This window comes from Macaca thibetana, chromosome 16, assembly GCF_024542745.1.
Source record: "Macaca thibetana thibetana isolate TM-01 chromosome 16, ASM2454274v1, whole genome shotgun sequence".
Taxonomy (NCBI): domain Eukaryota; kingdom Metazoa; phylum Chordata; class Mammalia; order Primates; family Cercopithecidae; genus Macaca; species Macaca thibetana.
This window is the reverse complement of record NC_065593.1, coordinates 74,433,781-74,461,680: the sequence shown is the minus strand read 5'-3', so window position 1 is coordinate 74,461,680 and position 27,900 is coordinate 74,433,781. Positions and strand designations below refer to the sequence as shown.

At 47.8% G+C, this 27,900-nt stretch overlaps 1 protein-coding gene and 1 long non-coding RNA gene across 6 annotated transcripts in view; both read left to right on the top strand.

Annotated features, from left to right (window-relative positions):
* RGS9 (regulator of G protein signaling 9) overlaps nucleotides 1–16,693 on the top strand; it is a 99,858-nt gene extending 83,165 nt beyond the window's left edge. For all 5 annotated transcript variants that reach the window (XM_050762440.1, XM_050762439.1, XM_050762437.1 and 2 more), the window contains 2 exons: nucleotides 13,965–14,449; nucleotides 16,280–16,693. In XM_050762440.1, coding sequence (XP_050618397.1) covers nucleotides 13,965–14,449; nucleotides 16,280–16,412 — 618 coding nt within the window. In that variant the 3' untranslated portion in view covers nucleotides 16,413–16,693. The remainder of the gene's footprint in view (nucleotides 1–13,964; nucleotides 14,450–16,279) is intronic.
* On the top strand, nucleotides 563–9,873 carry LOC126938378 (uncharacterized). Its single transcript, XR_007720073.1, has 2 exons — nucleotides 563–3,458; nucleotides 4,362–9,873. It is a non-coding gene; the product is annotated as an uncharacterized LOC126938378 (long non-coding RNA).
* Nucleotides 16,694–27,900: the final 11,207 nt, after the last annotated feature.

Genomic DNA, 27,900 nt, shown 5'->3' with positions numbered 1-27,900 from the left:
GCTGAGACATTTCTCCTGTGGAGTTTGTTCTTAGTCATAATTACTGGAGGGTTGACCAGCTCTCTTCTTCCCATCTCTCCATCCACTTGTCCATGCTGGAGAAACAAGTGGCTTTTGGGAATGAAGGACTCGAATGGCCCTCTGAGGAGCATCTTTTTGGCTAAAGAACAAAGGCATTGATGTCTTCATTCATGGGAAGAGGATGGTAGACATCAAGATGAGTGAGGATCAAAGATGATACTATCTAGGACATTTTCTTTTTTTTTTTTTGAGACAGTCTTGCTCTGTGCCCCAGGCTGGAGTGCAGTGGCGCGATCTCGGCTCACTGCAAGCTCCGCCTCCCGGGTTCACGCCATTCTCCTGCCTCAGCCTCCCGAGTAGCTGGGACTACAGGCGCCCACAACCGCGCCCGGCTAATTTTTTGTATTTTTTTTTTTTTAGTAGAGACGGGGTTTCACCATGTTAGCCAGGATGGTCTCGATCTCCTGACCTTGTGATCCGCCCGCCTCGGCCTCCCAAAGTGCTGGGATTACAGGCTTGAGCCACCGCGCCCGGCCTATCTAGGACATTTTCTAGATGTCGATGCTTCCCTCTTCTGTAGGTGTAGACGAGGTCAGCCCTGTAGTCAGGACTGGGGGAGAGAGAGGATAGTTCTAACTGACCTTGGGAGGTTTAGAAGGCCATTCTCGAAGTTAAGCTCACTCCTTACACTTGTGCAAGAATGCAACAGACATAGAACACAGAGGTGAGCAACAGACCAGCCTGACCAAGTAGGAATACTCGCTCATTCAGCACATCTATTGAGCACCTACTATGTGCAAACATCGGTGAATGAAACAGACATGGTTCTCTCTCATGGAGCTTCTGGTCTAGGACTGAGACAAAATAATTAAACAAACTATTAGGTAGCTATTGCTGTGTGACCATCAACCAGAAAAATAGAGCAACATACAACAAGTGTTTATTGTTCATACATGTGGGGTCATCTGTGTGGCTCTGTGGATCTTGGCTGGGTTCACTCATCTGTCTGGGGGTGTTGCAGTGGCCTAGGCTGAGCTGAGTGTGATTAGTTTTCTCTGCTTCATGTACCTCTCATCTCCCAGCAGTCTCAGCTAGGCAGAATCCCATGCTGAGGACTGAATTGCAAGGGAGCAAGTAGAAACACACAAGGCTTCACATAGTCTCTTCTACTTTATTTTATTGGCCAAAGCAAGTCATAAAGCCAGCCTAGATTCAAGGGACAAGGGAATAGACTATATCTCTTTAGTGAGAAAAATTTCAAAGTCTCATGGCGAAAGATGGATGAAATTTCAAAGTCTCATCGCAAAAGACAGGGAAAGGTGAAGAATGAGGGCCATTGTTGTAATTAACAACACAAATGCCTGCCCAAGGGATTATAAAGGAAATTAATGTGGTACTGGGATAGGGAAGATGGGATGTGTGTAGACTATGCCCCTGCCAGGTGGTGACAGAGAAGCAGGGAATGAGAAAGAGTTGGCCGTAAGAGCACGTGGGCCAGGCAAGCAGAACGTTCTGGGGAGAGGGGGCTGTGTGGGCAAAGGCTCAGAGCAGGGAAGTGGCTCCGAGTGAACCGAAAGGCCAGGTGAGTGAAGCCTGCTGGGTGAGGTGGAAACGGTGCAAGATGAGTTTACAGAGTGGGCAGGGGCCAGATCTTTGATGACCTTCAAGGCTGTTCTAAGGAGTCTGTGGTCACCGGTTTCACGTTAGCAAAATGGTTCTAGCCCAGAAGAGGGGTGCTTATGCTTTCCATTTGCACTGGTTGCAGACCAGTTTCCATGCTGAAAGCGCACGGAGGGATATGCTTTGCTTATCTCTCTTCTGGAGAATCTTGGAGTCTTCCCACTCTGAAAGGTACCCCAAGTAGAAATCTAAACCATTGTAAACTAGGTGACACGAGCGGAGGGACTGTATTTATCTCATTCATTAATTGGAGCCTGATTCCTGACACCCAGCGGGTTCTGCACCAACATGAATGACACGAGTGGATGGATGAATGAATGAATGAATGAATGAATGAATGAATGAATGAAAAGAGCTCTGGATTTGGAGAAAGCCTCCTGGTTCCCGCTCCTGGCTCTCGCACTAGTCATATAGCCTTAGACAAGTCACTTAACCTCTCTACGTCCTTATTTGTGAAATGGGGTATCGGGACAGCTCTAAACTTCTCAAAGCAGACTTTGTGAATTCTGACTGGGAACCCGGGCTGGGGCATCCAGTTTACTTGAAGATTTGGAATGGGAGGAAAATTAGGTAATTTCAAAAAGTTTCGCGTTAAAATAATCGTGAATATATTATGAAGTAGAATGCAAAATGTACATGAATTTTTAAAGATACGATTTGAGACATCAAAGGCATTTTGTGCTTGGCTGTGGCAGGCTCAGGCTCTGCCCTCCAACTTCTGGGGGAACGTGTTTTTGGGTCTCCTGCTGTGTGGCCTACTTTTATGGGAATGTTTGAGAAGCATGAAACCAGAGAGTATTTGCTGGTCCTTTTGGTCACTCCATATGAGCTAAGATGACATACCCAGCAGCTTGGTAGTGAGGGTGGTGGTGAGGGCATCACAGCCATTGTGGCTTCTACAGGGCACAGACTGTGTCTTGTTCATCTTTGACTCAGGTATCCCCTGTCTCACTCACCACAGGTTTGTGCTCCAGTCTCTCTCATTCTCCCACAGGCTACTGTGTGCTCTGTGTCAGGCTCCTACGGGGACTCCTTGTGTATTGATGGAAGCCTGCTCAAGTTGAGACACACAGGATCTCACAATCTAATGAGAGACACAGCATGTAAACAAAGCAGATGAGCATTCTTTATTAAATGAATGAGGACGTGAGCGTCTCAACACTGTCTGTCTAGAGGAAGGAATATGAATGGCTTCATGGCTAAATGGCAGCATTTATGCTTCATAGATGTATTCTATTCATTTATTTTTTTGTTTGTTTGAGACAGGGTCTTGCTCTGTTGCCCAGGCTGGAGTGCAGTGGTGCAATCATGGCTCACTGCAGCCTTGACCTCCCAGGCTCTAGCAGTTCTCCCATCTCAGCTTCCCAGGTAGCTGGGACTACAGGTATGCGTCACTAGGCTTGGCTAATTTTTTGTATTTTTTGTACAGATGGGGTTTTGCCATGTTGACCAGGCTGGTCTTGATTTCCTGGGCTCAAGTGATGCACCCACCTCAGCCTCCCAAAGTGCTGGGATTACAGTCATGAACCACTGCACCTGCCCCATAGATACATTTTAAGGACCTTTATTGTGTAAGGATCTGTGGTGGGTGCTATGGTGGATACAAAAATGAACAAAATGGTCTCTGCCCTCAAGGGGCTGACAAGATGCATGGATGCAAATGGCTGTAGCCAGAAGCAGGACGCAGTCGAGACCCGATGATGATCAAGGATGATGATTGTTGATTGAGAGAGACCACACGCCGGAGGAACCCAGAGGTGGGAGAGAATTGTTTGGCTGCAGGATGATGATAAGGTTTTTGGAGGAGGCATGCTTGAGGTGGGTCTCGAAGGAGAGTAGGGTGTCATCAGATAGAGACTGGGGAGTGGGCACTGCAGGGCGTGTGGGCAGAGGCCAGGCAGGGCTACTGCTGGCCTCTAGGAAGCTTACCGGGTCAGGCAAAGGTGCTCCCTCCAAGCAGGTGTCCTTATAACACCTGGCTGAATTTCAGTCCCACCTTGCCCCTCAGCCAGGTGCCCCTGAGCAGCACACAGCTTGCATAACCATTTGGTGGCCCTGAGCACAGGGTCCAGGAAGCAAAGCTGGGAGGGTGCTGGGTTGAAGATGTGTCATGGAAGGCTGGCACGTGGACTCTTTACTGCAGTCTCATAAGTGTCATTCCCCACCCACCCCTGGCTGGTTGAGATGCCCCTTCTCTGGCTCTCCTTCCTTTCTGCTCATGCCTCTGTCTGTGAATGCTGCACCGTATCGAAACAATTGTTTATGTGTCTTTTTCTCTCACTGGATTGTAAAACTCCTTAAAAAGGAGAGACAGTGTTGGCCGGGCGCGGTGGCTCAAGCCTGTAATCCCAGCACTTTGGGAGGCCGAGACGGGCGGATCACGAGGTCAGGAGATCGAGACCATCCTGGCTAACACGGTGAAACCCCGTCTCTACTAAGAAATACAAAAAACTAGCCGGGCGAGGTGGCTGGCGCCTGTAGTCCCAGCTACTCGGGAGGCTGAGGCAGGAGAATAGCGTAAACCCGGGAGGCGGAGCTTGCAGTGAGCTGAGATCCGGCCACTGCACTCCAGTCTGGGCGACAGAGCGAGACTCCGTCTCAAAAAAAAAAAAAAAAAAAAAAAAGGAGAGACAGTGTCTTGTGGGGTTTTGTGTCCTCAGGGCTAGACATAGCATGGGCCTGCAGTTGGTATGCCGGGTGTTTGAAGAACTTCAGCACATTGGAAATCAGGAGCTGAGGAGTGAAGATGAATTAAGAAGTGGTTGCTCTGGTCTCCATCAAGAGGAAGGTGTGGATTAGGAGGGTGGTGATGGGTTCAGAGGAAAGAGGAGAGATGCTGGAAGCAGGTGGATAGGACCCGATTGAAATGGGGTGATGTGGGGAAAGAAATTAAAGAAGACCCAGAGATTTTGATCCTCCTAAGATAAGGGTGATGTTAAGAAAGGTATTGATTATGAAAGAGGACTGGATTTTGTGTTAGCAGTTGGGGAGGGACCGGGGAAGTTTGGAGTCCCAGATGAAAATATATACACTATTCATGTAATAAACATTTACAGAGTTTTTTCTTTCTTTCTTCCTTTTCTTTGAGACAGAGTCTCAGGCTGGAGTGCAGTGGCACCATCCTGGCTCACTACAACCTCAGCCTCCCAAGTTCAAGTCATTCCCCTGCCTCAGCCTCCCCAGTAGCTGGGATTATAGGTGCCCACCACCACGCCCAGCTAATATTTGTATTTTCAGTAGAGACAGGGCTTCACCATGTTGGCCAGGCTGGTCTTGAACACCTGACCTCAAGTGATCCGCTGGCCTCGGCCTCCCAAAGTGCTGGGATTACAGGTGTGAGCCACTGCGCCTGGCCGTGGAGCTCTTATGTACCAGACACTGGGAGCCTGCAAAGCCCCTCAAGGCGTTCCAGACTAGGAAAGAGATAGACAACACTGTACAACTCACTGACACAGAGGATATCAGGACTCCTAGCGGAGCAAGCAGAACAGGAAGGGGATGTCAAGGAAGACGTGATTGATCCTATCTGGAGGCATCGGGGAAACTGGACCTCAAAGATTGCGTAGAATTTTCCAAGTGGAAGGCAGAGAGCTGTGGTTAATTATAGTTCCCCCTTCTTCCAGAAGGGATTTGAGGCAGCTTAGAATACTATAATACCATATGATAGAATGTCTAAAATGATAGATTGAAAACCAATTTTAAAAAGTAGTTTGTACACAGTGAACCTTGGATGACTGGGTTATCAAAACTGAATGTTACTTTTTTTTTTGGCTTGAAATTTTGCTCTGAAATTCCTGACAACAACCAAGCAAACAGAGAGACAGATTGGTTTTAGAATTTTGTGTCAGGCCAGGTGCGGTGGCTCACGCCTGTAATCCCAGCACTTTGGGAGGCCGAGGTGGGTGGGTCACGAGGTCAGGAGATCGAGGCCATCCTGGCTAACACAGTGGAACCCTGTCTCTACTAAAAATACAAAAATTAGCCAGGCGTAATGGCGGGCACCTGTAATCCCAGCTACTCAGGCGGCTGAGACAGGAGAATTGCTTGAACCTGGGAGGCGGAAGTTGCAGTGAGCCAAGATCGCACCACTGCACTCCAGCCTGGGCGACAATTTTACTGTGTCATGAAATCAAGCATTCAAGTCCTTCTTTACCTGGATCCTCCCCTTACTCCTAAGTCCCAACACGAAGTTGAAAATGTGCTTCTGGAGAGAGAGATTTCTAATCCGTTCCTGTTCTAGGCATAACAGATGCAGAACTGAGTAAGATCATCAAGTCTTATTTCATGAAGTTTGCATTTTAGCTGGGGGTGCGGGGACAGGCAGTAGATCATACATAAGTGCTCTAAAGGAAAGCAAAGTAGGTTCGAGTAACTCTGAATTAAGGAAGGGGAGTAATTTTAGATGGGTTTCTTGACCCAGAAGTGACTGTTGAAGATGTGATAGCGGGTGGAACCTGAGGGCCAGAGAGTGGATGGAGAGAGAAAAGAAGGCTAAGAGGGAAGCTTGGATGAGGCCACATTTTAAAGGTGTAAGAGGAGAGAGAAGAGTTAAGAACGGAGTGGCAGAGCTGTTAGGATGCCTCCCTGAGAAGATGTGTGGGGGATATGGGTGGGTGGCCAGCAACGTTGAGCAGAGACAGTTAGTGCCCACTGGATAGTCCCTGGGCACACTTTCACTTCCCAGCGCCCTGCAGTTAGCTGGGGCCATGTGTCTAGTTGTGGCCAATAGACATGGGCTCTGCTGAGGTGGATCAGAGCCTGGGGCTCCACCTCCATCTCATCCCCTGCTGTGGACCTGGGATTCTACATCATCTTCTGCATAGCACAGATGCAGGAGTCCCTCTTGGGCCACGCAGGACTTTATGTGAACAAGAAAACAGACTTTTATTACAAGAAGTCACGGAGAGATTGGAGTTGCTGTAGCATAGCCCATGCTGTCCTGCCGAATCAAGAAGTTGAGCATGTCGAGGACCAGCAGAGCTTACTGGATTTAGCAGTTAGGAAATCATTGGGGATTTCGAGTGGGTGATTTCAGCAGAATAGTGAGGGAAGAAGTCACTTTTATGGGAATAAAGGAGAAGATGTTGGAAGTAAGGAGAGTGGGCTGTGTGTGTAGATTACCATTTCAAGAAGTCTGGGAGGAAGGCGAGAGGTATGGTGGTAACTTAGATGATGGAGGGTTGAGAGGAGGCATTTTCAAAGGACAGCGTGAGGTGGGGGTGTTTACACAATGAGGGGATGATCCTGGGGAGGTGGGGAGGTAAAATAAAGAATAATTGATAAGAGAAAGTCTGGAAAAAACTGGAGGGAAAAAAAAAGTCCAGATTGGTCTTGGAGAGGAATAGTTTACTCTCTGATGTTGCAACTCAGAGAGATTTGGAAGTGGAAGGGAAGGAAGCTGAAGGCTAAGTTAAGGTAAGATCAACTTTAATGATTAAGGAACATTTGAGGCATTTGCTGAGAGCATTGCAGAAGGAGGGCAGTGTGGCCACAGAAGCAAGGCCATGTGACTGCAGGAGAAGTGCTTGACAATCACTGCAAGGCAGTGATGATGGATGTTGAACCAAACAGTTGAGTAGAAAGTTGTCAAGCTATGAGAGGGAAGAAGTGTCTCATCTCCTTATATGGAACTTTCTGTATGTTTGAAGGTGGCAGAGAGAAAGATGTACATTCCGTGATACTCCTTGGTCAGCCAAGCAGCCATTCAGGAAACCTTTGGAATTTCCAGCAGCTTTGTCAATGGGAAATGCTGTGGGATGGCCATGGGAAGGAGGGAGGGGCTGTCTTCCAGTAATCACTGACTGCTTTCCACGCAGAACTTTAAGAAAACCGCTTGCTATCAGCTTCCAGTCAGAACAGCACTTGTAAAGGGTTGATCCTTAAACATCACTGAGTGAACACATCTCTGTCTTGTGGTTCCAGGAATTTTAATCCTTGAAGCTAGATGATGTGAGAACAGTTTTTTTTCTGAAGCCAGGCTTGAATGGGTAGGAGAAGGAATGTGGACTTTGGGGTTAGGCAGACATCGTTTTGATATTTTAGCTGGGTGACTTTGACCTTCAGTCTGCCCTCTTCTTTCACTCTCTTTCTTGCTCACTGTCTTGCTTCTTGTAATCTGCCAAGGCTGGGATCCAGAGTTCTAGCTTCTGTGAATATAGGGGTCAGGCTCTGATACCAGTTTTCCTCTATCTGTTATGAACACTCAACATTCAACAGAGACATTCAGCACCTGTTACGTTCCCAGCATCCTGCTAGGTGCTGGGGATCACCAGTGAGCAAGAGAGACACCCTCGGGGCATCTGCTGTTCAACAGGAAAGACAATTAAACCAAATGGTGTGATATTATAAGGAAGCCACATAATGTTTTGGGAGTGGTTGGCAAGGACTGCTAGCCTGATGAGGGCGGTGGAGACTTGGAGAGATCAGCAGAAGCCAAAGCAGAGGGGCTGTGGGCAGGGCAATTCACTGGTGATCAGGACCAACGGCCAACCGGGACCGTCCATCCTGGAAAGCTCTATGCAGCTCCTAGGGACTCAGGGCTGTGTGCATTTGTGTGACTTTGCCATGATCTCAACTCTAAGTATCAGCTCTTTTCCACTCTTACAGCTGCCTCTCCCCAATTTCAGTGTATGCCAGTGCTCTGCTCTCCAACCCCGGAGTCCACCAGGCAATTCTCATGTTTGGTAATGAAGGGACTGAAGGTTTTGAGGGCTTGCAAGAGCATCTGTGGCTGCTGCTATTTTTCCAGCAGGTGGCAGCTTCTCTTGCTAACATTTAAACTATGTGTCCCACAGGGCCCACTGAAATTCCAAATAGCATAAAAAAAACATTTATTTGGACAATATTAATAATATATTTAAATCATTATGAAAATCTCTATTATGCCATGACCTTAGACATATTTTAATTTCTTAATGTTATATTTTAAACAACTTAACAAACCCCTATATCCACGGGGTGTATAGCTTGTGCTAGGATATAAGTTATTCTGTAAGTACAAGGATTTCCTTTATAGAATTCCATTTTCTAACTTGACTTTTAGTGAAAAGACTGATTTCATTGTGAATATTAAGTAAAAATGTAAGGGCCAGGGACAAAATATGAGTAAAGACCTAGGACCATGCCTGGCCTATTATAAGCACTCAGTGAACACTAGCTGCTATCATCATCATCACCACCATCATCATCATCACCACCATCATCATTGTCACCACCTTCATCACCATTACTATCACCATTACCACCATCACCATCACTATCACCATCATCATTCATCATCACCATTGTACCATCATCATCATCATGATCATCACCATCAACACGACCCCCACTACCATCATCACCATCACTGCCATATCATTATTATTATCATCACTGCCATCCTCACCATCACCATCACCATTAATACACCATCATCATCACCATCACCTAGTCTTAGAGTAAGCTTGTGCTTTCTTCCAGCTGTTGGTGTTGTCCAATATAGTAACTCATTATTCTTTATTTAAGGCATTTCCTGAGAGATATTTAAAACGTTATCATCTCAAACCATCTATCTTCTCTGTTCTTTGAGAATTTTGCAGTGCAGTCCCCGAGCTCTCCAGGAAACGTTAGGATATATTTGAGGGGAGAAAGGCGAGAAGTTGATGTCAGGTCCTCTGTCTGCAGCTTCTAGGAGAGGACTGACCAGCAACAGTGTAGTGACTGGTCAGTCCTGTAGTCTGGAGTTTCATGGCTGAAGTAAGGGTGATTGCTAACTGAGAAGGTCTTGTGCTAGACAGTGTCAAATGGGATGACCAGTATGGGGTCATGCCATGTGTTCACCCATGGCAGACTTTTCCCCATGGGGCTAACTTTGCACATTTGCTTGGGGATGGTGGGGACGGGGAGAGTGGGAAGGCACTGGAAGAGGGGACTTTGCACACTGCATGCTGCACCTAAATGTGGCCCTCTGCTCACCTTCCTGCTCCCAGGAAGTGGGAGTTCAGGTGGCCCCAAGGTCTCCTTCAAATTCTCAACCACTTTCTAAGGATAGAAAATGAATTGCATCTCTGTGCACTACCTGCTTTGCCATTCATTAAAATGCCTATTATTGTGTTATCCTGTTTCATTTCATGCTCCTTTACTCCCTTCTCTTGGTTCTCTTGCACAATAAAACAGCAGCATGAAACAAAAGAATGCCAAGCTCTCCTTCACTGCGTCTCTGTGGTGTCACATTTCTTTGCCATGTGTCATGCATGCCACTGCTTTGCTGCCTCACACCAATGGTAGGTGGGGCATGGGCTGGAGGGGCTGGGTCTCCAAGCAGAGCCCCCGGTCTCCACGGGAGGGACCAAGGTAGGGAATTGTGGGAGCGGATGGAAAAGACATCTGCTTAGATTGTCCAGGACCAATAAGGCTAATGGTCATTTGCCCAGAAGAAAGGACCATCTCAGGCCAGGTAAGTGGCCATCTTCCTCACCTGTCCGTCATTCATCCCAGCAAAGAGAAGGTGCTAGGGGAGGAGTGGAGCCAGAGAAGGACAGAGAGAGGTAGGAGGGTGGGAGGAGGGCACAGAGTTGGGGGAGGGCATATGGAGAGGCTGGTCTGTTCACAAATTACGATTTTTGTCAAGTTGCATCATATCCATGAGCCTCAGTTGTCTTATCTGTATAGCGGGATGATAGAAGTTTATCACAAATTCTGAGGAAGTGGAATGGAGGTTAATTCTGTATCTCTCTTGACAAAGCCGAGTTCCTAGATTTGGTATTTTTCTATGGCAATACGAATCAGTAAGGAAGGCAAGACCCTTTGAGTCACACAGACCTGACCTCAGGTTCTCATTTAGTCACTGCTTCGGTTTTCTATTGCTGCATAGCAATGACCGCAAGCACCAGCCAGGTATGAGCTCAGTTTTCCAGGAGACATTTGGCTGATGTCTTGTTCAAGGGGTTGTAAGGAAATTCCATAAACTGGGGAACTTACCAGCAACAAACACTTCCCGCGGTTCTGAAGGCTGGGGTGTCCACGAAGGAGGCCCTGAAAGGTTCGGGGTCTGGTGGAGTCGCACTTTGTGGTTCATAGATGGTCTCTTTGCCGTGTCCTCCCATGGTGGAAGGGTCAAGCTAGTGCCCTGGGGCCTATTTCGTAAGGGTACTGATCCTCTTCACAAGGGCTCTGCCCTCATGATGAATCATTTCCCAGAGACCCCGCTTCCTAACACCATCACCTGCAAGGGGAAGGACTTCAACATATACATTTTGTGGAGGACACAAATCTTAGACAGCACAGCTGGGCTCTCGGCTCAGGGTCTCACACTCAAGGTGTCAGCCAGGCTGACGGGGTTCTCATCTGGATGCTCCTGAGAAGAATCTGCCTCCAAGCTCACTTGGGTTGCTGGCAGGATTCAGTGCCTCGTTTAAGACTCAGGTCCCTGTCTTCTTGCTGGCTGTCAGCTGGGAGCTGCTCTCAGCAGCTGGGGGCCACCTGCCTTCCTTAACCAGCTCCCCCTCCATCTTCAACGCCAACCGTGGAGACCTTCTTCACAACTGAATCCTTGCCAAGCTTCCAATCTCTCCGCCTTCTGCCTCTGGCCTCTAGACTCAGATGGAAAGGGCTCCTGTGACAGCTGGAGCTCACCCAGACACTCCCCCTTTTTAAAAGTCAGCTATGCCTTATCACACAGCCTGACTGGGAGTGACTGCCCCATCACATCTATGGTTCACGTGCACAATCAAGGACAGGGGTGGGAATCCTACATGCCACAGTCACTGTGATTCTACATGCCACAGTCACTGATTAGTCATGAGAGCTGGGAAATGGTAATGAACCCCTGTGGGCCTCAATGTTCTGTTCTCTAAAATGGGGTGGTTACAGATAAGCCAAGTACCTAGCAGGTAGTAGATACTTGACAGATCTAAGAGCCACACTTTTCCACCTAAGAATTGTCTCCCAAGCCCCTAATCAAGGCCCAGCTTTCCCTGCTGTGTATTCTCTGCAGAATGTGTCCTAAGTACAGTTGCACCTCCCTATAAAAGGGAAGGGGTTAGAAGCTTAGTGCAGAGTCCCTTAAGCTTACAGGGCAGAATAATCTCAGATGTCAGCTAGAAATGCTTTCCCTCAGTCGTTCCCCCCGATATTCTCCTTCAGTGGGGCTGTGGTGGGGCCAGGTTCCGCCTTTGTACCAAGCACCCTGAGTGATTTTGATGTGGCTGATCTGCAGACCACACGGAGGCATCCCGCCAGCGGTGACTGCGCCGACTCCAAGTCAGCCAGTTGGGTTTCAAAGTCTGACCCTGCTGTTCCCAGCGGGGTGTCCCTGCAGGGATGGTTGGACTTCTCTTAGTGCCCTCATCTGTAAAATGGGGACAATAACAGTTGCCTCACTGGGTGGCCCTGTGGAGTATGCAATAATCCACAATAGTGGATTTGCAATTGCAATTGCAGTAACTATTGCAAACGCAATATTTCATGATTATTGAGTAAAGTGCTCAGCTCGGGGCCTCACATTTGCTGTGTTCTCACTGTGAATTAATGTGATTGTTATTACTATAATAACGCCATGGCCCTGGGCCTGAGCCTGCCTCTACTCTGCCGCCCTGTGGGATTCTGGGCAGTGAGGCAGAATGATGGGCTCTGAGCTGCTGTTTGGGAACAGAATCTTGTTTGAACTTTAGGGAGCTGGTGGGAGGGAATGAGACAAGCTGTCCATGCCCTCCCGGCCCTGCCCTCGGTGACCCTTGGCCTTTCTTTTCCCCTGAAAGCTGTTCTTGGGTGTGCCTGCCCTTCCCTGTTCAGGCTGGGACCTGCCCAGCAGGTGATCTGAAAGCCAGGCCACCCTCTGCAGCAGCCGCCTGCTCAAGGACAGGGGCTGCCTCCTTCAGCCCAGGGCAGTGCCCAGACCCCAGGGTCAGGCAGCTCTCACTGAGCAGGGCAACTATGTGGCTGTGCTGTGTGTTAGGCCATCTTTGCTCTGACTGTCCTGGAGCCCCTCACCTCCTTCTCCCAGGGCCAGAGCATCCCCAGCTTGTTCATGCCGGACTTTTTTTTTTTTTCTTTTCCAGACTGAGTCTTGCTCTGTCAACCAGGCTGGAGTGCAGTGACGTGATCTCGGCTTACTGCAACCTATGCCTCCCGGGCTCCAAGTGATCCTCCTGCCTCAGCCTCCTGAGTAGCTGGGATTACAGGCACCCACCACCACATCCAGCTAATTTTTTTTTTTTGTATTTTTGGTAGAGAGGGTTTCTTCATGATGGCCAGGCTGGTCTTGAACTCCTGACCTCAGGTGATCCACCCGCCTCGGCCTCCCAAAGTGCTGCGATTACATGGGCGAGCCACCATACCGGGCCTCATGCCAGGCTTTGATGTGACTTGGGCCACAGCAGGCCTTTAGAAGGGAATCCAGCAAACCCAGGCCCATGGGCCAGTCTGTTCTGCCACGGGAAGAGGGGTGATAGCAGAGAGGCTCACTGAAAATTCTGATTTTAATTTCCTTTTGTCTGCTTTCAGGCAATTTTGGGCTATAAATGCCAGATTTACTCCTCTTGCCCTATGCTCTAGGGGCTGGGGCCATGGCGGCCCAGGAAGGTTGAGATCCTTCCCCTTTCTCCACTGAACACCTCCTTGCCATGTATTCCTATTTCCTTCTCCCTGGCCTGGCCTGGTTCCACATTCAACCTTTCTTCCTGGCCACCCCGGCTCTACCTGAGGGGAGGTCTGGGAAGGTGCTGGGCCTAGACCACCCCAAAAGGGTTGTCACTGTGGACACTGGGCAGGGCTCAGTGCATGGAGTGGCCTAGGCCTGGAGCAGTCAGGAAGGCATGAGCTGGGACTTCTTCTGTCACCTCCACTTATCCGCTAAAAGTGTTTTAAATGCCTCCAGACCTAAGGTTGGGGCCCGAGGATGGAGAAGGCAGGGCATGGGCTGTGGCAGGTACTACGCATTGCTCATTTGGGGACTGGAGTTGAGGGGTGATTGGGAGTGCAGCCTGGCCACACTCCAGCATCCTTGGCCTGGAAGAAGGTCAGTTTGTGTCCCGGGATGCAACTGCTTAGCCCTGGGACTGTGACCAGGGCTGGGCGACAGGCAGATCCCTGGACAGGAGGCCTCTGTGTGGCTGTGCCACTGTCATAGGTAGCTTTGGGCACCATTCCCAGCTCTCCAGAAGGCAGCCATATCAGGCCTGCACTCTCATCTCCGGAAGGGGACTAAGTTAGCAGAGGACAGCACAGTTGCTGGCCAGGGCCATGCAACTCATCACTGACCTCTCTCCTTTCCTTCTCTACAGCCGGGCCAGCACTTGGCTCCCAGCCCCCATCTGACTGTGTACACCGGGACCTGTGTGCCCCCGTCTCCTTCTAGCCCCTTCTCCTCCTCCTGCCGCTCCCCCAGGAAGCCTTTCGCCTCACCCAGCCGCTTCATTCGGCGACCCAGCACCACCATCTGCCCCTCACCCATCAGAGTGGCCTTGGAGACCTCATCAGGCTTGGAGCAGAAAGGGGAGTGCAGCGGGTCCATGGCCCCCCGTGGGCCCTCCGTCACTGAGAGCAGCGAGGCCTCCCTTGACACCTCCTGGCCTCGAAGCCGGCCCAGGGCGCCTCCTAAGGCCCGCATGGCTCTGTCCTTCAGCAGGTTTCTGAGACGAGGCTGTCTGGCCTCACCTGTCTTTGCCAGGCTCTCACCCAAGTGCCCTGCTGTGTCCCACGGGAGGGTGCAGCCCCTGGGGGACGTGGGCCAGCAGCTGCCACGACTGAAATCCAAGAGAGTAGCAAAGTAAGAACCAGAAGGGGATGTGCCATATGCATGGGCGGCTGTGGGTGTGCAGGCCTCTGCATGTGAACGTGCATGCTTTGGGCCGGGGACTGGGGTGGGGGAGAACAGGTACCCCAGGCAATCCACTCAGATCCCTTGGCCACTAGAAGGTCTTCAGAAACTCAGTTTTGTCCTCCATTCGCTTCCTGAGGAGGAGAAGGAACAGGTGTCCTTCTTTTTCATCTTCCAAATCTTTTCCATTTTTCCAAATCTTTTTTCTCCTTATATATTCTTCCACTCACCTTGTCCCATCCCAAGACCGTCATTAGTCTAAGGAATCCACTGCATCTGTAGAGAGCAGGAAAGACTGATGGCAGCAGTGGGAGCTGCAGGTGATGGGACGCCCTGGGCATGCTTCCGGGTGCTCCAGCTCCCTCCCTCACCATAAGTGCCATTGCCGTCCTTCCCCCCACCCTTTAGGAAACCTTCCCACCTTCCTCTCCATCCATTGGCACAGCCTCTTAGAGGGACTTTCAGGGAGCCTTGTCTGGCAGTCATTTCTGTGAAAATGAAAGTTCCTAGCCTTTGCCTGAGGGGTGGCCCCTCTAAACTTCATTTTGGGTGGTCTTGCAAGTCTGATCTCTGAGAATCCCAAGTTCCCTGAGACGGCCCAGGGGGTGCAGAACTAAGGCTCTGAGGAGTGCTTCATAATGCCTGGATCAGAGCAGAAAGAAAACTTGCAAGCGATGAAACACAGAGAATCAGCTCCTACTCTTACTGAGTTTTGGGGGAGACAGGGGCACCCCTGCACCAATCAACATGTGTTTGGCCCTGCCTGGGCTTGGAGAAGAAAGCGCCATGCAGAGGTCTTAGGTTGCCATGGATACCCAAGGAACGTGGCCTCTGTTGTGCGGTGTGCATGGGGACAGCCAGGCAGAGGTTGCTATCCCTCCTGCCTGTGTCGCTCAGGGGGAGAGGGAGGAGCAGGAGACTCTGGCTGCCTTAGGAGGGGAGTCAGAATCCGGTGTAAGTGTGTCTTGATTTTTCCCACCTGGCCCTGCAGAGGGAATATTCCAGCTTTGGGGCCGCTGCTTTGCCTCATACATGGGCTTGGGACTTTTAAAAGGCTCTCTTCTCAAGGGCCACTACTATTACCTCAGAAGGCAGTTTTGTGTTTGGTTGTGTTTTTTTTTTTTTTTTTTTTTTTGAGTTGGAGTTTTGCTCTGTTGCCCAAGCTGGAGTGCAGTGGTGCAATCTCGGCTCACTGCAGCCCTTCCGTCTCCCAGGTTCCAGCAATTCTCCTGCCTCAGCCTCCCAGGTAGCTGGAATCACAGGCACATGCCACCATGCCCAGCTAATTTTTTTGTATTTTTAGTAGAGACGGGGTTTCACCATTTTGGCTAGGCTGCTCTCAAACTCCTGACCTCAGGGGATCTGCCTGCCTTGGCCTCTCTAAGTGCTAGGATTACAGGCATGAGCCACAGTCCCCAGCACACATGAAGGCAGTTTAAAGGGGTTGATGACTGAAGTCCTGGTATGCCCTACAGGGACCTCCTGAATCCTTCAAAACCATAAAGATTCAAGCACCTCAGAAATGAAAATAAAGCACCTTCAGAATTATCTTTCATTCGACATGAAAATATGACTCCCCAATAAAAAGATTCCACTGAGCCAATCACTACACACACAACCTTTGTAGTCAAATGCTCTACCCCTGAGCTATACCTGCCCCATCAGTGTTTGGCAAATGCACCTGGTATGTTCATCTTCAAAGACGTCAGGATAATTTGGGGATGTGCTGTCCCTCCTGCACCTGCCCCTACATTACTGACTTTCCTCTTGCACCTGAAGCTTTTTCCAGATCAAAATGGATGTGCCCACGGGGAGCGGGACCTGCTTGATGGACTCAGAGGACGCTGGAACAGGAGAGTCGGGTGACCGGGCCACAGAAAAGGAGGTCATCTGCCCCTGGGAGAGCCTGTGAGGGAAAGGCAGGCAGAGCTGGGGGCTCTGGACCAGGAAGATGCTCTGACAGATGCCATGGGATGGGCCACAGGACACACTCACTCGAGAACCAAAGTGCATTTGAGTGACATTTGAGGGTTGGGGAGACAAGATGGGGTAGATTGTGGCAAAGAATGCTCTGGCTGGTTACCAGGGGCCAACTCCTTCTCCTCCTGACCCTCCCTCCCTTGGGCAGAAGAAAGGCATGTAGACCAGGAGACTTTCCCTGCTGCCTTAAAAACAATAAAAGGTTAACTTTAAGTTTCTTGGAATGTTAGTGTGTGCCTGGTTTTGTTAGTAACTTATGAGCTATTATTTATGAGTTAAACTCACGTCTTCTTCAATCTTCTGGACAAAGGGACATTGAGTCGCTTCCAAGAGCTCTCTCCTTGTCTAAATGGGTTTGTGCACAACGCTTTTCTCATTAGCAGAGCTCCCCAGGGGGTGCCCCAGGGCATGGCATCTCACAGGAATGGAGAGAGGGCTGGGAGCAGGTACACTCCTAAAACGCCAGGTGTGTTGTCTCAGGTCCTCCAAGAAGCAGACACCAAGGTGAGATTCTGTGGACAAGAGATTTGTTGGGGAAAACACCTGTGGTAGATAGAGGAGGGGCCACATCTGGAGAAAGTTCAAGTTGGGTGTTGCGGGGGGTCAGGGTGGGGGGCAGTCCAGACTGTGCTGCAAGTCTGCTCTCTGGGCAGGCAGAATCTTCGATGGCGGTGCATTCCAAGAAAGTTTTCACCAGGCTGCTGGAGTGTCCTTGAGCCAAAGTCATTGCTGAAGAGGGCCTGCATCTCTGGCAATGGCCCTGCATTCGTACCCCCACACTGCATGGTCATGGGTTGGGAGATCCCATGGGAAGCCTGGCCTTGGCATGGACATGCTGGTGGATCCTGAGCGGCAGCAGCTCACCCATCAGCCCACATGCTCCCTGCAGTAGGAGCTCTGAGTGCTCATTTTCACTTCTGCTGCACTAGGCCAGTGGGAAATTCTAGAGCTTTGGGCTTTAGTGTGCTCCTCCCACCTCCTCTCCTAGTTACTCACTCAACAAGTGTTTATTGAGTCCCTACTATGTGCCAGACACTATAATAGGTGCTGGGGATGTTGCTGTGAGTAGGACTCCTTGTCTCATGGAATTAATCTGGGACAATGTTTCTCAACCAGGTCAATTTTGCCTGCCAGGGAACACTGGGCAGTGTTTGGAGACATTTTTGGTTGTCAAGACTGTGCCAGCGGGTGGGGGTTGCTACTGGCGTCTAGTAGGTAAAGGCCAGAGATGCTGCTCACTTTCCTACAATGCACAGAAGTCCCCACAACAAAAGATTATCAGTTCAAAACATCAGTGGTGCCACTGTTGAGAAACCCTGCACTAGAGATTAGTCTATATACTTGTCCCTGGTTTCTGCCCATGCTCTGAAGTATTGCCCCAAAGGGCACTGCTGGGATCATGATTAGATTGGACAGCGGATTGAGATTAAGGGCTACGTGGTGAATAAAACAGCTCTTAAAAGTTGCATGGGAAGTCCTCACAGGAGAAAAAAATCAAGTTGTTTGCCAAACCACTCATTATATCCCTCCCCTTTAGCCCTCAACTTCCTCAGAATTCAATTAGTAGATAAGAGCCCCTGACTTGCTTTTAACCTCTGACAACTTATTTAGCCCATAAATACTGGGATTGCTGACTCGTCTCTGCACATTTCTACAAATGAATGTTGGGTGGGTGCGTGGCTGAAACCTAGATTTGCTAATTCCTACAGGGAAAACACAGATGCTTCAATATTTAAAGACCATTGCTCATTTTAGATTTTACTGAATCTATTCCATTGGGCTCACAAGAGTCACTCACAAAGGGCTAATAAAAATTTTCTCCCAGAATGTAAGTGAAAGAGTCTGGTCTTTTCTTGGAAGGGTGGGTGAGCTGTTAATCTGATGCCTTTATTTGCAATACTGCTCTAAAATGAGATAAAAGGTGAAGCAATCCATACCCTTAGTTTACTACCAGCCAATGTCAAGAAATAAGGAGAATCTCAACCCCAGGTTTGGATATCAGTGTTTAAGGGTTCCTCTCCTAAGCCCTCAGGGTCTTAAAGAGAAACTAAGCCCACATGGAAACTAAGATCCACATGGATACAGCATCAATGACAGAAGACTCCAGAATCCAATGGTTGGATTAAACAAAGTCCAGGCTAAAGTTCAGTAATAAATAGACCTCAGAATGGAGGAAGAGGGTTCTAACATGAAAGAGTTTCTGTCTGTAACACAGAGTTACCTAAAGGCAGTAGGGCCATCCAGGTCATGGGCTGTGAGTGAATGGAGACCAGGGAGGAGAAAAAAAAATCCAAGGACCAATATATTTTTTTATCTTGTTACTCCACCCATCCCCTGGTCACAAGTATGATGATTCTTCATCTTGTCTGGACATTAGAATCCCCTGGGAAAACTTGAAAGATCCTGCTGTCCAGGCCACATGCACAGAGCTGTGGCACTGGGATTTTTTAAAGAGCCTTTCCCAGGTGGTTTCTATATCCAGGTGAGCTTGAGAACCACTGCCTTGAGGTAGTGGTTGAAGCTGGTTCACCACCCCTACACCCACGCCAACACGCAGGGGGATAACTGAAAAAGAGGCAATGGTGGGAAGGTGGCTTCATCTTAAGTTCACAACCACGAAGTAGCGTGTGAATTTCCATTCACAACCCATTGATTGGCCTTTGGCCACATGACCACTGCCTAGCTGCAAGGGAGTCTGGGAAATGTAGTCTTCAGTTAGAACAGTTTGTGAGTAGCTAAACTTCTAGAGGTTCAAATACTAGGAAGAAAGATGGGGAGAGTGGATATTGGTGGACACTTGGTCTCTCCCACAGTGGAATTATTACACAGTCTTGGGGGGAATGGGTTACACTAACATAACATAACATAACATAACATAACATAACATAACAACATAACATAACAAACACATAACATAACATAATGCAAGAAGTGGGGCAAGAGGAGACAGGAGTGACCAGTTCGTTTCTGTTTGGCCAATATTTGGTAAATGCCTATAAAATGTAGCAATGCTCTATTCCACGGTTGGGTGCTTTTCACTTGTTCAGGCTGAACACCGGGTAGGTTTCAAACACCAAGTGAGGTCCTGGGAGTAAAGCTGACTCCCTCGTGGAGGTGCTGTCATTGCTTGGGGAACAAGTTGGGGGCATTGGATCTAGTCCCTGCTGGGGGAGTGCAGGGCTGTGGGCTGTGGGAGTCCCGCCCCACCCCTTTCCAACTTGGAATAGCTCCTTGATTTCCTCATCTGCGAACTGGGAGTAACAATTTGATCTTCTTCACAGGGATGCTTGGGAACCTACAGAATGAGATGATATGGATATAACTGTGTTGCCTGCTCAGAACCTAATATGGTATTAGAAAAAAAAAAAAAAACAGCTTTGTTTTTTCCCCACAATGCTTCCTTTAAACCTATGCTGCAAGTTATTTCTTTTCCTCACCCTGGATGAAAACTCTGAGAAGGTCCCTCAACTTTTCTGGTCACTTTTGGATAATACAGATCCTCCAGGTACTATCAGTGACAAGAACAGTCTCCATTTAGCTCTGTATGCAGTTCAAATGTTAGTAAAATAAGCAAAATTTGGAACTTCATTCAAAGGCAAGGTTCCTTCCCTCCTTGGGCTTGCGCTGTTGCAGCTGGAACGTCTGCAGGGAGGTGGAGGTGGGGACCCTGGGAAAGCGGAGGTGGAGAGGGGAGAACAAGAAGGTTCTTAGTTGACTAACACATAAACCATTCATCATGGTGCTCCTGGGATCCCCCTGCCAACTCTCAGTTAGGTAGAGGGTTTCCTAGATTTTTGAGGCCTTCTAGCCTGATATGGTTTGGCTCTGTGTCCCCACCCAAATCTCATCTGGAAGTGTAATCCCCACATGTTGAGGGAGGGATCCGGTGGGAAGTGACTGGCTCATGGGGGCGGTTTCCCCCATGCTGTTCTCGCGATAGTGAGTGAGTCTCGCGAGGTCTGATTGTTTTATAAGTGTTTGGCGTTTCCTCGGGCTCTCTCTCTTTCCTGCTGCCTTGTAAAGAAGATACTTGCTTCTCTTCTGCCTTCTGTCATGATTGCAAGTTTCCTGAGGCCTCTCCAGCCGTGTAGAATTGTGAGTCAATTAAACCTCTTTTTAAATAAATTACCCAGCTGCAGTTAGTTCTTTATAGCAGTGTGAGAATGGATGAATACAGTGGCCCACTAACAGGGTGAAGTCATTGAGTCTGAGAGGAGGCAGTGCTGCTTCCTGATTATTTGCTCAGGAAGAAAAGAAGAAGGATCACTAAGGAGTCTGTACAGGCCAAGGACTCAGAAGCTGAGGAGGCTGAAGGAAGCCAGGGACCTGGGGACACTTCATGCCTCACACATCCCAGCTTCAGAGGCCAGCCCTCCCCTCTGGGCAGCTGTCACCTACTCACACTTCACCAGAAGAGGGAGTCCTAGGCTCACAGATCCCTAAAGAGAGGCGGCTGGGAGTTTCTTGTTAGCATTCAGAGACCTGTGTCGGAGAACGGAGAGGGGCTTGAAGAACGGTGCCTTCCTTTTTGGAAAGGAAGATTGGGGTGTGGGGGTAAGCAGGATAAGCTGGCCAAGGTGGGGACCCATGAAAGAGAAGCGTCTTGCCTGCCTGTGCGACCCTGGGTGACTGTGGGGCCCCTGTGCGGCTCTCCTGGCTACTGTGAGCTTATGCGGACCAGGGATGAGGAGGCTGGGAGGAGGGAGGCAAGGATCTGCCCCGGTGGCTTTGAGTGAGGGTTGGAACCCTTTGCGGAAAATCTCCAGCAGAAAGAAACAAAACCCCCTCCCTCTTCTGCAGACTGCGGCCAGAAGAATCCCACTCTCAAGGGGCATTTGTGTCAAGCTCTGACTCCTAGGACTGGAGGCCCACGAAGCCTCATTCATTTTTCTTTTTTACAGACAGGGTCTCGCTGGCGGGCAATGGTGATCATAGTTCACTACAGCCTTGAACTCCTGGTAATCCTCCCACTTCAGCCTCCCAAGTAGCTGGGATTACAGGCACTTGCCACCATGCCCGGCAAAATTTTTAAGGTTTTTTGTAGAGACGGGGGTCTCCCTGTGTTGCCCAGGCTGGTCCTGAACTCCTGGGCTCAAGTAATCCTTCTGCCTCGGCCTCCCAAAGTCCTGGGATTACAGACATGAGCCACTGTGCCTGGTCCCTCATTCATCTTTGAAGACAATCTGAGGGATTATCAGCTCCTCTGCTGAGGGGGTGAGGCTGGAGCTGGGGCACCCAGAGGGACCAGAATGGGGTGGCATGTAGGGGGGATAAACGGGATCAGAAAACAATCTTTTGAACTACTCAGTTGATGGGAGGGACCTGTGTATGGCCTCATGACAAGCGACTGAGGGAGGGGCAGTCTCCTTTTCTTCTGGGAAGAACAGAAGGAGAGTATTCAAGGTCTCCTGGGAGTGGGGGGGGGGGCATATTTATGAGGGACAGCTGGCTTGGGATATGGCACTGGTTAGAGCAGCACCAACCATGTCTAAGGAGGGGCGGGAGCCTGCGTGCATAGAGGTGCGCATGTGCACTGCAAGCGCCCAGGGCCACACTCTGGTCCATGCACACTGGTCCATGCAGGCATGGGGCGTCTGCGTGGCGCGTGCATGGAGCGCTGTGGCTATGCGCCTGGTACTGGCACAGGTGTCAGGGGAACACGATGCAACCCCCAACACAGCGGTTACTCCGTGGGAGCATGGGCAGGCTTGTGGAAAGCATCACCAGGATGTTTGGGAGAAGCTCTCTGCTTTACGAAGCGCACTTCTGTCTCCCTGACCCACCATGTTTAGGGAGAGGGGAGCACAGTGTATTAGACGAGGCAGCTGGGGTGCGGAGGGGCTAAACGAATGTGACCAAGGTCATACTCTGGGCTGGTCCTGGGCACGTTACAGCAGGTCTCCCTACAGAACCTTTAGAAAACTTTTTCATAGTCCATCTTCTAACTTTGGAACCCTTTATTCCCTCACGTTAACCCATAGGTAGCTACCAAGTTGTTTTGTCGTGAAGGACTCCATCTTGGGGAGTTAGGGATTCAGACAACCACAGCTTACAGGCTTACGTTTAAAGAGCCCCTTGTGAATTCCTGCTCACATTTAATCCTCACTACAATGTTGGGAGGCGGGAGACCGCTTTCAGTTTGCAGATGTGATTTCCCTACTTACAAGTGGTAGAAACACTCCAATTGAAGCCTAAGGGCCTTTATTCTCTCTTTCTCTGCATATACATACGTTATATGTTATGTATACTCTATATTTAAATTTTAGAATTTTGGTCAACCACAGTGGCTTACACCTATAATCCCAGCACTTTGAGAGGCCGAGGCGGACAGATCACCTGAGGTCAGGAGTTTGAGACCAGCCTGGCCAACATGGCGAAACCCCATCTCTACTAAAAATACAAAAATTAGCTGGCCATGGTGGCAGGCGCCTGTAATCCCAGCTACTTGGGAGGCTGAGGCAGGAGAATCTCTTGAATCTGGGAAGCGGAGGTTACAGTGAGCCGAGATCTCACCACTGCACTCCAGCCTGGGTGACAGAGCAAGACGTTGTCTCAAAAAATAAAACAAAGTAAAAAAAAAAATTTTGGGAATTTTGAAAATACAGAAAATACAATAAATTATATAGTAAACATCTGTATATATATTACTTAGAATTGCCTAAAGTTAACATTTTGCCCTAATTATTTCTAATGCTTAAAAAAGGTAAAATAATATCTTTATTCTCCTTTTCTCATCTACTGTCCTTCTCATCTTCTATGTCAACAATTTCTTTTTCAGTAAATGGTCAGTTAACAAACATTTTAGACCTTGCAGACCACATTTGGTCCCTCCTCCTCCTCCTTCTTCTTCCCCTTCCTCCAACTACTAAAAAATGTAATATTGATCACCCTTTCCTGATAAAGGTTTAATACCCAGAATATATAAAGAATTCCTCCAACTCAACAATAACAACAAAAACAACTTGATTAGAAAATGGGCAGAGGAGCAGGTATGGTGGCTCATGCCTATAATCCCAGCACTTTGGAAGACCAAGACGGGCGGATCACTTGAGCTCAGGAGTTTGAGACCAGCCTGGGCAACATGGTGAAACCCCATCTCTGTCAAAAATACAAAAATTAGCCAGGCATGGTGGTGCATGGCTGTAGTCCCAGCTACTCAGGAGGCTGAGGTGGAGGATCACTAAAGCCCAGGAGGCGGAGGTTGCAGTGAGCGAAGATCGTGCCACTGCACTGCAGCCTGGGTGACAGAGAGGGACTCTGTCTCAAAAAGAAAGGGGTGGGGGAGGGGCAGTGGGCAAAGGACTTGAATAGACATTTCTCCAAAGAAGATATACAAATGGCCAATAAGCACGTGAAAAGATGCTCAACATCACTAATCATTAGGGAAATGCAAATCAAAACCGCGATGAGATACCACTTCACACCAACCAGAATGGCTGTTATAAACACCAAACAAAATAAAAGGGAAAAATGGTGCAGCCACTATGAAAAACAGTACAGTGTTTCCTTTAAAAACTGAAAACAGAGTTGCCATGTGATGTGGTAATTCCACTTCTGGTTAGATATCCAAAAGAATTGAAAGCAGGGACTCAAACAGGTATTTGTATACCTATGGTCATAGCAGCATTAATCATAATAGCTAAACTATGGAAACAATTCAAATGTTCATCAGCGGAGGAATGGATAAACACAACGTTGTTTATACATATAACGGAATATTGTTCAACCTAAAAAGGAAAGAGATTCTGACACATGCTACAACATGGAGGAACCTTGAAGATGTTATGCTAAGTGAAATAAGCCAGTAACAAAAGGACAAACACTGTATGATTCTGTCGGAGGTGTTCGATCTAGAGCAGCTCCATCTTGAACAGGTGCTGGGTAAAATATGGCTGAGACATACTGGGCTGCACCCAGGAGGTGAAGGCATTCTTAGTCACAGGAAGAGATAGGGAGATAGGAAATCAGCACAAGATACAGGTCATAAAGACCTTGCTGTGAAAACAGGTTGTGATGAAGAAGCTGGCCAAAATCCACCAAAACCAAGATGGTGATTAAAGTGACCTCTGGTCACCTTCACTGCTCATTATGCAGTAATTATAATGCATTAGCATGCTAAAAGACACTCCCACCAGTGCCATGACAGTTTACAAATGCCATGGCAATGTCAGGAAGTTACCCTATGTGGACTAAAAGGGGGAAGAACCCTCAGTCCCAGGAATAGCCCGTGCCTTTCCCGAAAAACTCATAAATAATTCATCCCCTGTTTAGCACATAAATCGAGAAATAGCTATAAGTATCTTATTCCAGCAGCCCAAGCTCCTGCTCTGCCTATGGAGTAGCCGTTCTTTATCCCTTTACTTTCTTAATAAACTTGCTTTCACTTTCCTCTGTGGACTTGCCCTGAATTCTTTCTTGCTGAAGATCCAAGAACCCTCTTTTGGGGTCTGGATCAGGACCCCTTTCTGGTAACAATTCTACTTATATGAGGTGCCTAGAGTAGTCAAGTTCACAGAGACAGAAAGTAGAATGGTAGTTGCCAGGGGCTGGGATAGTGATGGTGGGAATGGAGAGTCAGTGTTTAATGGGCACAGAGTTTCAGTTCAGGAAGACAAAAACAATTTTGGAAATGGATGGTGGTGATGGTTACACGACAATGTACTTAATACCACTGAGCCATACACTTAAAGATGGTTAAAATGATAAATTTTATGGTATGAATACCTTAAAACAATAAACAAAACTAAAGCCATTCTTATCAGAAGACTACAAAAATAAGCTGCTGGCTGGATTTAGCTCAAGGTCAAAGTCTGTTAAACTTTGTGCCATATTATTATTAATTCATTATGTTTTTAAGCAAAATAACTCATTAGGGTTGTTATAATTGTGTATTATAGTCAATTCTTTTTTAGCGTCAGCTACAAGTTTACCCAAATTTGTGCTCATCACTCTTCTTTGGATACCACTTCTTTTTCCTGGTCCAGTTTTCTTTATACTAAAGTGCCTCCTTTAGTGACTCTCTCATTGATGGCCTTGAGAGCAAACTCTATTTTTTTGTTTTAAAAATGTCTTTATCCTCATCATTATTTTACCCTATTATTATTTTAATCATTTACTATTAAACAATCATTTAGGTGAATTGAAAAAGATAGGTTGAGAGTAATTTCTTCTTAGGAATTCAGATGTATTTCATCATCTTTTGCCCTGTCTTGTTGCTGATGAGAAGTTCAATTACTGTTGCTTAATAGATTTTCTTCTCTATTTTGCCTCTAAGTACTAGTCTTTGTCTTGATTGTTTTGCAGTTTCCCTGTTGCATGTCTAGGTACAGAGGTGTTTGTGTTTATTCTTCTGGGGGTGATGCTTCTTCAATCTGAGGGCTCATATCTTGTTTCCACTCTGAAAATTCTCATTTATTGTCTCTGGATAATGCTTCCTCCTCCTCTCCATTTTCTTTGCTCTCTCTTTTGGCAGCTCCCATTGCATGTTTATTACACCTTAGGGAGAAGTACCTCTTTTCTCTTGAGTCCCCTTTTCCTGCCCTGGGCAGTCCTTCAGGAATTTCACCTGATGGAGGGGTCTTAGATCTGGTCTTCCAAGCCTTTGGACCACAGGCCATTTCCTGTCACTCTTTCCTGGGGCCAAGGTAATTGTTCTCTTCATTCAGTATTAATTCCATGTTTTCTGATAGAAGGGAGTTCATGTTAGCTCAGTTGTCCTATTGTTAGAGCTGGGTGTCCACCAAGGACTTTTTTTTCCACAACAACATAGCTGCCTGCATATGTGTCATATATTGTTATACACATGTATTTCTTATGCTTAAATGAATATACTTCATATAAATTCATATGTATATTTTATTTGTATATACACACACTGCTCTAAGTTATCAAACTATAGTATTTCCTTCTCCATTGTAGCTCCATTTTAACAGGGACCTCTGGCTTAAGAAAATGCATCTCCAAACTTGGAATTGTAAGCACCATAAGCTGTAACTTGGGGACAGGGAGATTCACACTTCTTTGTGGATGCTTTATGAGACTGGCTTTGGCTTTGGCCCTGCTGTGAAGTGACTCTGATTTCCATCCTAAACATACAAATGTGTCCACACCATCCACCCTCATCATTCCATTTACCTGTCAATCTATCCATCCATCCATCCATCCATCTGTCCATCCGTCCATCAATCCATGTATTCATCCATGTATCCATCCATCCATCCATCCATCCATCCATCCATCCATCCATCCATCCATCCATCCATCCATTTACCCATCCATCCATTTATGCATCCATCCATCCATCCATCCATCCATCCATCCATCCATCCACCCACCCACCCACCTACCCATCCATCCATTCATCCATCCATCCATCCATCTATCTGTCCATCTATCTCACAGGATCCACTTGGACACACCAATGTCATATGAAGGTTATGTAAAGTCGAAAACATCTGAACAAACAGCAGCCACAGCAGGGAAAAAAAGACCCAAAATACCTTATCTAAGCTTTTTTCTTTTTTTGATGACTTAATAAAAGTCTCCTGAAAATATAGCTACCATGAATACTCTCTCCAGGAGGTTTACAGTCAGAAAGGAGATGGACCACTCACACCTGGATAAGGAATTATCTAAGAAAAATCTTATCAAAACTTCCCATGCTTTCTGCTTGTTTCTCATTAGCTCCCCATCATTTGCTCTCCTGGAAAGTCTTAAAACCCCTTCTCATTAAGATGATGTATAAACCCTTACCTCTCACTATTCAGAGAGACAGATTTTTGGGAACTCTGAGGTATACAAATAAATTTTGTCTTTTCACAACTTTATGTCAGTTAATTTGCAGGCCCCCAACCACTGAACCTAAATTGGTAGAGGAAACATTTTTCTTCCCCTTACACTATAGCCATCCATCTATGCACCCCTCTAAGTTTCATGGAGGGCCCACTAGGCATTTGGTATGCTGTCATGAATAAAGTTAGGCCTTGATCTCAATAATGCATAGGTTAGATGGGGAACATACTTTTAAACTAAGAATTACAATGCACTGTGTTAGGAGTGGGTGCAGAACTTGACAGCTAAGGGTACACACTCTGATGTCACACTGCTTCAGGTCAGATCTAGATTCTACCCTTTCCTAGCCTAGTGGCCTTGAGCATTTCACTAAAGCTCTCCAAACCTCAGTTCTCTCCTCCATAAACTTGAGATCAGAATAACACAGCCTCTTTGGGGGTGGGGTGTGAGGATCACCAGCTAACTTATGTAAACAATTCAGATCAGTGGCTGGAGCCTGGTGAATGCTTGATGAATATTTGCTCCAAGGTAGTGTTGAAGCAAAGAGGAGACTGGAGAGAGTCTTGCTGGCCTCAGAATGTGGCTCTGTGTGTGTGTATTAGGCTAGTGTGTAGAAAGCATTCGTTCCT